At 35.7% G+C, this 14,217-nt stretch overlaps 1 protein-coding gene across 1 annotated transcript in view; it reads right to left on the minus strand.

Moving 5' to 3' along the window:
• LOC117111375 (ankyrin repeat domain-containing protein 27-like) overlaps positions 1-7,846 on the minus strand; it is an 18,840-nt gene extending 10,994 nt beyond the window's left edge. The window contains exons 1-3 of the mRNA XM_033254287.1: positions 7,619-7,846; positions 3,616-3,711; positions 3,066-3,185 (exon numbers count right to left, since the gene is read on the minus strand). Coding sequence (XP_033110178.1) covers positions 3,066-3,185; positions 3,616-3,711; positions 7,619-7,846 — 444 coding nt within the window. The remainder of the gene's footprint in view (positions 1-3,065; positions 3,186-3,615; positions 3,712-7,618) is intronic.
• Positions 7,847-14,217: the final 6,371 nt, after the last annotated feature.

Genomic DNA, 14,217 nt, shown 5'->3' on the forward strand with positions numbered 1-14,217 from the left:
CCCATGTAGATTGCAATATGAATTTTCCCAGATATTTGGCATATGGGTCACATGTAGATTAAATGTGGCCATTCCCAAAGTTATCTTCCCTGTTATTTGGCATATGTAAATGTGTAAATTAAACACTACCTTAAGCCCATGTATTTCCCCAGCTATTAACACATGGGCCCCATGTGGAGTAAATGCGGGTATTATTTCCATAATTATCCACCCAGTTATTCGGCATATGGGGCCCGTGTAGATTGAACAAGAGCATGTCCATATTTATTTTCCCAGATATTTGGCACATGGGCTCCGTTTAGATTAATGTGGGAAATCCCATAATTATCTACCCAGTTATTTAGCATGTGGTGCCCATGTAGACTGAACATGTGCATGCCAATATGTATTTTCCCAGATATTTGGCACATTGAACACATGTGGATTAAATGTGGGCATTCCCATAATTATATGCCCAGTTATTTGGCATATGGGTCCCATGCAAATTAAATATGGGCATGCCCATATGTAACTTCCCATATATTTGGCAAATGGACTCCATTTAGATTAAATATGGGCCTCCCATATTTACTTTCCCAGATAATTGACATATGGGTCCCATGTTTATTATATGTGGGCATGCCCATAAGTATTTTCCCAGATATTTGGCACATGGGCCCAATGCGAAATTAATATGGGCATACCCATGTTCAACTACCCAGGTCCTTAGCATGTGGGCCCCATGTAGATAAATAAGGGCATGCCAATATGTATTTTCCCAGATATTTAGCACATTGAACCCATGTGGATTAAATCTGGGCATTCCCATAATTATATGCCCAGTTATTTGGCATATGGGTCCCATGCAAAATGTAACTTCCCATATATTTGGCATATGGGCTCCATTTAGAATAAATATGGGCCTCCCATATTTACTTGCCCAGGTAATTGACATATTGGTCCCATGTATATTATATATGGGCATGCCCATAAGTATTTTCCCAGATATTTGGCACATGGGTCCAATGCGAAATTAATATGGGCATACCCATGTTCAACTACCCAGGTCTTTAGCATGTGGGCCCCATGTAGATAAATATGGGCATGCCAATATGTATTTCCCAGATATTTGGCACATGGAACCCATGTGGATTAAATTTGGGCATTCCGATAATTATATGCCCAGTTATTTGGCATATGGGTCACATGCAAATTAAATATGGGCATGCCCATATGTAACTGCCCACATATTTGGCACATGGGCTCCATTTGGATTAAATATGGGCTTCCCATATTTACTTGCCCATGTATTTGGCATATGGGTCCCATGTATATTATATGTGGGTATGCCCATAAGTATTTTCTCAGATATTTGGCACATGGGCCCAATACGAAATTAATATGGGCATACCCAAATTCAACTACCCAGGTCTTCGGCATGTGGGCCCCATGTAGATAAATATGGGCATGCCCATATGTATTTTCCCAGATATTTGGCACATGGGCCCCATGCGGATTAAATGTGGGCATTTCCATATCTATCTGCCCAGGTATTTACCATATGGGGCCCATGTACTTTAAATATGGGCATTCCCATATATATTTGCCTATATATTTGGCATATGGGCTCCATATGGGTAAACCATGGGCAAGGCCCATATGTGATTGCCCAGACGGATCCCATAAGGGAAAAATATGGGGTAGCCCATAAGACTTTTCCCAGATATTTTGTATATGGGCCCCATGTGGGATTGTTACCTGGGAACATCAGAAAAGGAACGTTGGCTCAACGTAGTTTGATGACGTTGCACAAACATTGGCCCGAGGTTGATCCAACTAGTCGGACCGACGTCTTTCCAACTGGCTGAACTGACGTTGGTCCGATGGAAAAGCGAACGTCTAGACAACAGTAGTAAACGAACGTTGAGCCAACGTGGTTGGACGACGTTGCACAAGTGCTATCGGGCCAAAGTTGATCCAACTAGTCGGGCCGACGTCTTTCCAACAAGCTGAATCCATGTTGGGCCGATGGAAAACCGAACGTCTGGCCAACCTTTGTGTAAGTACGTTGTGCCAACGTAATTATTTGACCTTCAACCAACGTCGGCCCGATGTTGATCCAACTAGTCGGATAGATGTCTTTGCAACTGGCTGAATCGACGTTGGCCTGATGGAAAAACGAACGTCTAGGCAACATCAGAAAGGTAGGTTGGGCCAACGTGATTGGACGACGTTGCACAAACATTATCGGCCAACGTAGATCCAACTAGTCGGGCCGACGTCTTTCCAACAAGCTGAATCCATGTTGGGCTGATGGAAAAACGGCCGTCGGGCCAACCTTTGTGTAAGTACGTTGCGCCAACGTAATTATTTGACCTTCAACCAACGTCGGGTCAACGTCGCTTGCTAGCTGGGGTTAGACCCATTGGATATTCCAGTTAGACCCATTCGATAATGCCCAGTTGGACCCATTGAACAACACCAGTTGGACCCATTGGATATTACCAGTTCAACCCATTGAACAATACCAGTTGGACAAAATACCAGTTGGACCAATTGGGTAATACCAGTTGAACCAGTTGAAAAATACCAATTGGACCCATTGAACCTCGTTCAACCAGTTGGACCCATTGAAAAATACCAGTTGGACCCATTGAACCTCATTGGACCTATTGGAAATTTCAATGGGTTTCAATGGGAATTTTTACCTGGGAACAATACCGATATATCTTAAACATTCCAGCGTGCAGATTGACTACTATATACAATGTTTGAACATGACTCATGATATAATTTCAATGACAAGATAACAAATTGTTCTCATCAGAAATAAAAACACTCTCCGATCACATTCATAAAAAAGCAATGACAAAAACCTGATATTACACTTAGAGTTTCATGTTAAAAGACATTGTTTTATCATTCCACATACAGGGGAAAAAATGATTATTGGTAATAAATAAATTACTAGTTAAGGGTACAAAAAAAGATGTAGCAAATATATCCTTAGACAGATATCTGGAAAATATGCTTTCATGGAAAGGCTTAAGTTTAAAGTAAAACATACACCTTGATGGCATACTTACACTGTTTTTGATGGATACTATGTTTGGATGAGTCATCATAAATGCTACAGTAACGTTTCTGTGATGATCATAACTTAAATCTTGATTCAGGAAGCAGGCATGCAGAGGCGTGTTACCTTTCTGAGAGTGTTGATTATAGAACATAACAGAGTGTATATTAGTAACTAAGAATTGACATAATGATGGTGGGTTTGCAATCTTCTACAGTATCTTCATTTATAAGAAAAACGACTTTTTGTGGTTAGAGATAATAAATAGTAAATTAATATGGTACAATACAATAAGTATGTTAACATTGTTAATACTTTTGTTAGTTACACTGGAGATGTATTACTTCTTTTATTGAATATGCATCAAGTCAACTTTAACCAAACCGGTCTATTAAGAAGCAACTAAATTAGCTCAAACCAACCAACAGTTCAATGTATTATATTCCTAGATTCTAAAGCTATTTTAAAAAATACAATTATGACACGACAATGTCCTTAATACTAAAATGTTTTCAGACTTTCTTTTATCTGAAATATGTTTCGAAGTTTGGATACCCTACCTTTGAAAGGAGAATTGATGCCCCTGTGTCTAATAGTAGTTTAACCACTGATGAATATCCCCAGTTAGCAGCTACATGTAATGCTGTGTCTCCATTCTTAAAATAGTAAAAGTATGTAGAATGTTAATTACAAAAACACACATCAGTGGTATGATTTGCAAGAAAAAAAAATGTATATATGATCATAAAATTAACAACGCATGGCCTGCTTCCATACATCGCAATATAATTCTTGATATTCACAAATTGATGACAGAAAAAGAAATAAAATATAAACAAAATAAGGACTATAATATAATGAAACCACTTACTTAGGTATTTAGATCATATTTTTGGACACTTAATTATCGACTCAAGTTAAAAATTCCATTGGTAAACAAAGAAACCCCTATGTATGCAATTACACAAATCAGTAGTGATGTTGGTAGTCTATGAGTGGATACATACCTGGATAAACTGACTAATTGCCTATTTATTCTCAAATATGAGAACACACCTCAAAAACAAAATGGAACAGTCGGCCCTGGCGCACAGCACAAGTGACCCCACAACAATTCTGAATGAGGAAGAAGCATTGTTGGGGGGTCGCTTGTGTTAAAGGAGCCATTACTAGAATAAAAAAGGGGGCGTGGTACATAACTTAAAAACCACTTGCAAACTGAAGCTGAAATTTTGGATTTTTCGTATGACATACCATGGTATTTTACCATACCATGGTAAAAGGAAAATTCAAAAGGTGTTACAGGAGAACTCTTAAATTTCTGGCTGATTTAAACCGGATGTTTTTAAAGTGTTTTTAATGAGCGTTCAAAAGTTTTCGATGTAATTTTTCAAATTATTTAGAAAAACTTCCAAACGGAGAATTATACATAGAAATATATAAAAAATACACACCAAACACTAAATTAAAATGTATTTACATGAATATTTTAATACAGTACAGATTTATCATTACTGTATAAGTTATGTCTCAAAAAGGTTCATAAATTAAATAGAATGTAGGACACAAATGTCAGCATTATAACAAACATTCCATATCAGAAAGTATGTGCAAGTCGATTCCAGGCCCTTTAATTTTTCTTCACTTTAGGGAAACGATACAGCCAATGTAGTTAACATAATCAGGGGCGGATCCAGAAGTTTTGGTTAGTAGGGGCTATAGGTATATGTGTAAAGCGCCTCCAAGTGCCTGCGGAGGCTAGGTTTGGGAGGAGGTGTCTCCGTCCGATAAGATGGGGTTCAGAGGGGTAGCTGAACACTTTAGCTATTATATGTATGTATGTATGTATGTGTGTGTGTGCGTATATATATATATATATATATATATATGTGTGTGTGTGCGTATATATATATATATATATATATATATATATGTGTGTGTGTGTGTGGGTGTATATATGTATATATATATGTATATGTGTATATATATATGTAATACTTGTACAATGGAGCTTTTATTTAGTATCTGTATATAATTGAAGAAGAAATATGTGGTAGACACCATTAAAAATAATAACTGATGCCTAGTTGTTGTCAAGTGCAAGTGGATTTGAATAATTATTCATTCATTAAACAACATTTATTTTTGTAAATGTTAAACAATATTTATAGTAAATCATTATTATAACAAGAATATATGTAAATAAATTGATAATATGAAAAACGATTAACTAGGATCTTTAATGGCAGATAAAAATATCTTTTCACGCAGGATACTCACAGAAACAACATAATTTAAATAAAAATATTAAAAAGGCAATTATACGCCATGCTTAAAATATTGGAACCACGCTTTAAAAAAATATTAATGCAAATGCAAGGTCAATAAACAGACTTAGCGTGTCACTTGCTATGTATTAAAATAGCAATTGTTTGTATCCACCCTTTAGAATTTTGTGCACCACCCTTAAAATTTTGAGGACATTTTCTGAAATTTCATCATTCTTTAAAAATCCTGGTGAAAGGGTTGGGGAACATAAGACAATGAAGAGGGTGAAAACAGTTCCATAATAAAAATACTGTCCCTAAAATTTGACAATGTTAAGGAGAACCTCAGACGACAAAAGAATTCCCCTTAAAATGTTTTAAATGTAGTAGTAGTATCCGACGACAAGCAATCAGAAAAAAACTAAACTGGAACAACTCTCTCGACACGAAATGTTCAGTGTATCATACAAACGTTTAAATACCTGCCTCTGACCCAAGGGCGTTGATCCGTGGCTGAAAGTGGGGGGACGAGATGGACAAATAAAGCCTTGGGCTGTAGGCCCAAGCAATGGTTGGAGACCAGGGGGCGAAGCCCCGGAAGCTCTGGCGCATATAGCCTTTTAATTGATTTTAAGCAATGCAAATAACATTTATTTCCATACGAAATTTTTCAAATATCCAGTGGCAGATCCAGTAATTTGAAATAGAGCTGGGCCCAGAGAGGGACTTTTACAGATGGAGAGTGTAGCTGGACTACCACCTCAGTCCCACCATGGTTGGGGCTGAGGTAAGAAAATTTATGATTATGACACATCTAGATTGCCGGAAATGGCACTCTCAGACCTAAATTCTAATTTTCCTTTGTTTTTTTTTCCATTTAAAAAAAATAATTTTGAAAAAATTAGGGCCGGCTTGGCCCCACTTGAATCTACCACTGATTATTATGCCGTCATTGCGAGACTGCGTCAACGTAACACTGGAGTTTGTAAACTTTTTGTAGGCTTATCACTTAATCGAAATAGGTAGACATCATATCCGTGAAATTAGAAAAAACAGTAATCCTATGTATGTAGATAATATTAAACACTAGTATATACGTACGGGTCATAATAATATACAAAAAGAATAAATCGTTTATATAAGAGATTGTGCACTTTTGAGTTTGTAAAAATATTATCCTAATAAGGATACATGCTTCCAATTTCAACAACGTTCAGTACATTGTTTTCACAATAAATTTAGCCTCTGATAGTCGTTGCACCCATAAAATCGATCTAGTGGGTTTCTGAGATGGTTAAAAAATGTTTAAACAATTGCGTTTTTACTTGGTTTTGGTCCGGAAAATACGTACCGCACAATTGAAAAATGTGACAAAATTCATGAGTCATGCGTAATTGTTATTCTTTCCATTCGCTTGTAAAAGTGGGGTTTTAAATATAGAAGATTGGTGAAAAGTGGGGGGAGGGGGGGGAAACAATCGATACCATGTCCCCCCCACTTTGAAAAGTAGGCAAAAGCAGCTTTCTTAGCTACGTTTTTTGTCCGCTGATCGGTTAAAAAAAGTATTTCATTTTTATTTTATCACTGAAAAACAACTACTGTAAAATGTTTAGCCCATAAATATGATGTGTGTGAAGAAAACATTAAACAATATTTTAATTTGGACCTTCAAAAAGCAGTTAAAAAGAAATGGCTATGAAATTTTAGGGGGGGGCTAAAGCCTGTTAAGCCCCCCTCTAAATCCGCCCCTGATAATCTGTTTATGTGAATGATAGTACCCAGGTAACAAGCCCATAAGGGACCCATATGGTGCCCATATGCAGATCTATATGGGTACCATATGTGCAATCCTTGAGGAAACCTCTGGATTCTGCACCCAAGTTCCATGTGGGACCCATATGATTTAGCCCACATAGCCCAGATATAACCCATTTGGGGCCCACATGGAACCCACATGCATTTTTACATGGGTGGCATATGGGTTTCCCATATGGGACCTATATTTCCCGACCCATATGGGTACCATATGGGCTATCCTTGAGGAAACTTCCAGATTCTGCACCCAAGCCCCATGTGGGGCCCATCTGATTTAGCCCATAGCCCAGGTATAACCCATTTGGGGCCCATATGGAACCTATATTTCCCAACCTATGGGTATGATATGGACTAGCCCTTAAGGCACCCTCCGGATTCTGCACCCAAGCCCCATGTGGGGCCCACATCTTTCAGAGAACCCATATGGGGCCAACATGGTACCCTTATGCATTTGTACATGGGTGGCATACAGGATTCTCACATGGTATCCATATGCAATTGCACATGGGTTGTATATGGGGCCCATTATTTTCTGGCCCATATGGATGTAATATGGGTTTGCCCATATGGGGCCCTTCGTATTCTCCACCAAAACACCATGTGGGACAAACATGGTACCCATTGCAACTGCACATGGGTGGTATATAGGTGTCCCATATGTGAGGCCCATATTTTCTGGCTCATATGGATGGCATATTGGTTTGCCCATATGGGAGGCTGTATGGTTTAGCTGACATGGCCGAGAGAGAACAAATATGGAGGCCACACTTTTCTGACTTGGCTTCTAACTCTGGTTTGAATATTGGCTGAGTCGATGACCATGAGCTAGGTGTACATTTCAACAAATTACTCCTTTTCTGAAAATGAAACTTTTCAATTGCTTGTATATGTACAAAATATTTTCACTGCAATGATAATACAAAACGGTTACTTCATTTTAACACATCAATCATTTTATTTATTTTATAGAGAAAGCAATATTGTCAATTGCAAATACAAAATAGTGGTAAATGAAATCAAAATTTCTTTATGACCCTTAATAACTATACAATTCAATTTCTCCAGCTCTTTGGAAATTAAGAATATTCCATCATTTTGATCGCATTGGGAATATCACATATTTAACGTTTTTACAGATTATGAATATCCTCAAATTGATAGGGTCCATGCAAGAGTGTATCAATAAGAATCGTCAATAGTTTCACCATGAATCATAGTAACAGACAGTACGAATTCCTTTTTCCCTCATACTTTTCACGAAGATTATTAAGAAAGTATTCAATCGCCTCCCTTTTTTCAAATCTACTTGCATCCTCGCAATTCTGTAAACTGGCCCTGAGAAAAAAAAAGAAGACCTAAAAATAATAGCTTTTAAGATTTACTCACTTCGATTTATCAAATAAAAAAAAGACATGCAACACAAATAAAATTTTCAAAATTAGTGTTTTCATTGACTTTGGTTTTTGTGCAAATTTATTATAGGTCTGAATTATTGATATAGGTAACATGTCTCCTAACACCTTTGGGATTACACACAATCATCACAGCACAATTATGACAAATTATTACATTTTTTATGCATTAGAAGGGTGAAGTGAATGTGAATAAGATGATCTAATTTTAATTTACGATAAAGTATTTTTACTGGGCTTCAGCGTTCGATTCACCCAGTATCGCATTGCAAAATGTGACATGTTTTACGCTAATTGCGAAGCACTTCCACAATTGCATCACAGATAAATGCAACGCAATTATTTGTCTAGAATTAACCACTCAGTCTTCAGCAAGGCCTGGCAGTAAAAACTAAGAGGCTTGGTGCACAAAAAATTTCAAAGAGGTTAAATTACAGCATTACAAGTAATGTAAAACAAGAAATTTTTGTGACATGAAACTTTCGCGAATTGATATGGGCACATATGAAAAAATTGTTAGATTATCACTCCTGCGCACACTAACTATTTGGAAATATTGATGCGGGAATAAAAAAAACCCACCCTCATCACATTTTTTTTATTTTAAAGGAGTATTATTCTAATAATTCTTTCTATGTGCCCTAATACCTAAATTTATTCATGAGATGAACACCATACTATAGATCATCTATGATGACAATATCGTATCATGAGTTCTAGGCTAGAAAAGCCTACAGCCTCTGTCTAATGCTAGCTAGGCCCAGGCATAAGCCTGCCTATCTGCTCTAGGGTTTAGCTGGCCAGACACAGCTAATAATTACATGATAATTACAATCCTCATTAACATACGATATTAATAAATTTTGTATGGTACTTTTTTTTTTGCACATGAAAGTTTAGCTGGTTTTACAGTATTAAACGCTTTGATCGTCTTAAATATGATTTTATTAAGGATGTGTTGAGTACTATTATTGTTAGTATTATTAGTATCATCCTATAATTCAATATATATTTATAGAAGCTAAACAGATTGGGTTTTACGAATAATAAAATAACAATGTAGTGCTTAGATCCACACAGTAATCCTAAACGTTGTTATACATGGATATTATTTCATCAGTAGCTAAGGCGAGACTTCCTTTATTCCTTGTTTCGCATACTTTTTCTTCTAAAGATCATCAGAGGAGGGCAGAATAAAAATAAAGATAAAATTTAGTTTTTTTATTCAGCAAAAAGTTTGCATAAAACATCCAGACGGAGGAGAAAATAAATATACAATTTTATTGGTGAATGTAAAGTAGGATGATTAAATGCTTAAAATTTATATAAATATGTATATCTTTGGAGATTTTAAGGCAGTGGAGGGCATAAATTAAATTTTAAACCAGAGCCTTGCAGGCGTCAACGTTCCTATGCATGATACATGAATATAAGCCTTATATCTGTCTCTTATACACATCTAGATGTGTATAAGAGACAGTCAGAGGACTGGTCGAAAATTTCTTTTGAAATAAATCAGTGTTTTATAGTCCACGTGACTTGTTGCTTCAATTCCTTGTTTCAACGCCTTTTATATAATTTCAAGAACACACATGGATTTTTGACGATATATATATATATATATATATATATATATATCGTCAAAAATACGAGTGCTTTTAAACTGCCTTGTTACAAGCTTGCTTGTTTCATAGCTAAGGCTCAATCTCAAACTTATCTGAGCTGCACTGATGAGTCCTTAAAGGACGAAACAACGTTGTATGCAGATTATGTCTGAACTGTGTATGTAATTTGTATCCAAACCTTTACTTCTACAAACTCACAATTACACAAAAAGCATCTGTACTACAGTATATATATTTTCTGTAGTGAAAATTATTCAACAATCTATCAACTGGTATTACCCAATTGGTCCAACTGGTATTTTGTCCAACTGGTATTGTTCAATGGGTTGAACTGGTAATATCCAATGGGTCCAACTGGTGTTGTTCAATGGGTCCAACTGGGCATTATCGAATAGGTCTAACTAGAATATCCAATGGGTCTAACTGGTATAACCAATGGGTCTAACTGGTGTTATTCAATGGGTCGAACTGGTATTATTCAATGGGTCGAACTGGTATAATACAATGGGTCTAACTGGTATTATCCAATGGAAACTGGTATTATACAATGGGTCTAACTGGTATTATCCAATGGGTCTAATTGGAATATCCAATGGGTCTAACTGGTATTACCCAATGGGTCTAACTGGTATTATCCAATGGGTCTAACCGGTATTATCCAATGGGTGTAAATGGTATAATCCGATGGGTCCAAACCCAGGTAAAAACATTGAGACCAGTTGGGATTTCAACTGGTGGGTTTCAACTGGTTCAATTGGTATTTTCAATGGGTCAAATGGCTTTTAACTGGTTTAACTGGTATCAATCAACGGGTCCAATTGGTATGTTCAATGGGTGCATTGGTTTCAACTGTTCCAATTGGTTACAAAATGGGGCTCCAAGTTTCAACTGGTCTAATTGGTACGACATCAACATGGTTCAATTGACCTCAACTGATCCAGCTACTGGCTAAAATGCTTGGGCTTGGACCCACAGCCGGTGATGCACGGAGGACCGAGGGATGATACTGTAGTATGGCATAATAAAATAGTTAACAAATTTGCTTTAATTAATATTTACTTTTAATTAGGCCTATTATTAATAGCCTACTATTTATTATCATTAGGCCTCATTAATTAATTATTTATTCATATATTTAATTATTTGTATTGTCATTGGTATCATCCTCCATGTGGTATGATATGGCATTCCAGGTTTCCGACCCCCCTCCCCACACAAGCGGAGTGAATGACATCATTATATGCCCTGCCGTCATTGGCCACTCCTTCAACCTTACGAAACTGACCAATGGAAACCTAGGATCCACATTCAAATTCATTGTGTGTGCAGTACCAGGTACCAGTGGAGTCTACCAATGTTTGACAAATATCTGTGATTTTAAGGTACAAAATACAACAATAATAGCTGGTTTGCTCACTGATAACTACAAAGTAAGCATAATTCATTGATGCAAGACTTAATATTCAACACAACTTGATTGATTGAATGTTTCATACAGCCTCTAGCCGACGAAGCCGTAGCCTAGCTGGGCCGGTACGCTGAGCCTAGCCTAGGCTAGGCGAACTCCGGCTAGGCTAGCTAGGACGATGCAGCAGCTGATGATGCAGTGTTCGATAGAAAAGGTAAGATAAGAATACGATAGAACCATACTAATGTAAAAAAAAAAATAATAAAAATCCAAGGCAGACTGGGCCTACCCTATCTTCGTAGCTAACTTAGGCCTAGGCCTACTGTCTGTCTGTACTGTAGTAGTAGTTATAGCCTAGCAGGCCTAGCCCTAGCCTAAGTAGTACCTAGTTTTTCGTACAAATAGGGCCTAGCCCTATGCTAGGGGCGTAGCTACCTACTCTACTACTACTTGGTTAGGCTAGGGCATAGGCCCTGCCAATTATTATTATTATTATTATTTATTTTTCTTTATTTTTTCTCATTTTTTTTAAACTTTTAATTACTGTACATAAATTGTTTTGCCTCATATTTTGTTTTTGTCCAATGTATTTTAAAGTTTTATTTATTTGAATTGTCTACTGCTTTGTTTGATATTGTTTCCCCCCAGTCTTTTTATCATTAAATTCATTCGTATGTATGTTGTTGTTATAGGCCATTATTATTATTATTATTTTGGTTTATTGCCGTTCTGATTTAGTCACTTATTGCCATTTTGATCCATTGCCGTTCTGGTAAAAAAGTCACTTGTTGCTGTTTTGACTTATTGCCATTTTGGTTTATTGCCGTTTCGACTAGAAAGCCACCTTCTGATGCTGCATACAGTATTATCCTCCCCATTAAAAAATTTATTGCCCTTTTTATAATTTGCAATGTACCTGTATTACACTCATTTTATGTCTTCTAACAGAACATGGTAGAATAGTGGAAAGTACCTAAATGAAGTTGAAAAAAAAAACCAGATAATGGACAGAAGTTGATATAATAAGTTATGGTTAGTAGTTGATATTGTTTTAATTCTCTGGTTACCCTGTCAATTGTTGCTCATTAACTAATTGTTTTTTACTGTAACATATTTCAAATCTCTGAATTTTCAGATAAGTGTTGGCACATCTCACAGATACGTGTGAAAATCATTTTTTCCATCAACCATTGTTGGCTATCAAAGAAGAGAAACCTGTGCTCACAACTACAGAAGGATGGATCAGCCCTGGTATAATACAAATACAAGGTAATTTAAATGTCAATTGTAAACATTAAGCCTAAAGATAAGCCTTGTGGTCAATTACATGAAACATAATTATTTGGGTTTTTTGTGTTGTAGGCCTACAGTAGAGTTTGATTGATTGATACAGTAGCACATAGATACTGTACTACTTTATTCCTAATGCTCAATGATGAGTAAAATTTTATAATTTTTACATAAATTTATATTGTTAAAAGGGCAATTTCATAATGCAGAGTGATTTTTTGTAATTTTTCATACTTATCAAATCCCATCAAGTTTGTTATCAAACTAAAGCTCATTTTATATAGAATTAAGATCAAAAATCAATATTTTGGTATTTCAATGGTAAAATGTGAAAAAAATGATCCAAATACATAGTATTTTTAAATTTTAAAATATAGTAAAAAATAGCTTACTTAAATGCAATTATTATGCAGAATGTATATGTTGGAAAATTCTAAATTCATGTTATTTTACAAAAGAATAGGTACTATTATCATTTTTAAAGGTGAAAATTATAATTTTCAAATAATAAATTATTTTTTTTGTTATTTAAAAAATTTGGTTAATTTATGTGATTCCGCTACCAAAAAAGTGATTTTTTAAAAATTTCTCCAAAAGTATTGATTTTTCAAAAATTAAAGTACAGGTGATAATAGACTACTGATAGATGTATCAGAAAATAATAGGCTTTAAATAAATTTTTTTATATATTTTTAGAAATAAAGGTTTAAAAAACGTGATTCCGCTACCAAATGTAGTATCGGAATGACGTGTATTTCCGCTACCAAAATATGTTACCCACTAAGATAGCAACAAAATTCAACTTCTTTTCCAAGTCTCAAATGGATTAACAAATTTCAATGGTTAAATGATACAAATAAACAATAATTAAAGCTTGGATCAACTTTGTTGTTCAAATGCATACACATCGAGGTGTACTTTTCTCAGAAACTTCCAATAAACTTTCTACTTTAGAGTTTTTGCATCAAAGAGGTACTTGTTAATCAAATAAATTTACTTATAATAAACAACTTATTTAAATTTGTATGGTTGGTTTTACTCCACCTACTAATTTTAAGTGCTTGCTATTGGCTCACAAACCAGTGACGAATGTATTCTTATGCATCTTAAAGAATACTGCATCACTTTTTTTTTATCATTGAGATCCAAAATTGATCCAGATTGAGTACCAAAATGCCATTAACTGCTGCAGAGAACTGATGCTTTGTGATGTTTTAATGCTTCCATGTACACAGAGATTGACCATTAACAATAAATAATAATTTTAATTAATTTTAATTTTGTGAAAATTCACATGCTGCTTTTGTGTGTTGTTAATATCAAGCCCGTAGCCAGGAGGGTTCGT

Source organism: Anneissia japonica, unplaced genomic scaffold (genome assembly GCF_011630105.1).
Source record: "Anneissia japonica isolate Jap-2015-1 unplaced genomic scaffold, ASM1163010v1 scaffold643_len365518_cov145, whole genome shotgun sequence".
NCBI lineage: Eukaryota > Metazoa > Echinodermata > Crinoidea > Comatulida > Comatulidae > Anneissia > Anneissia japonica.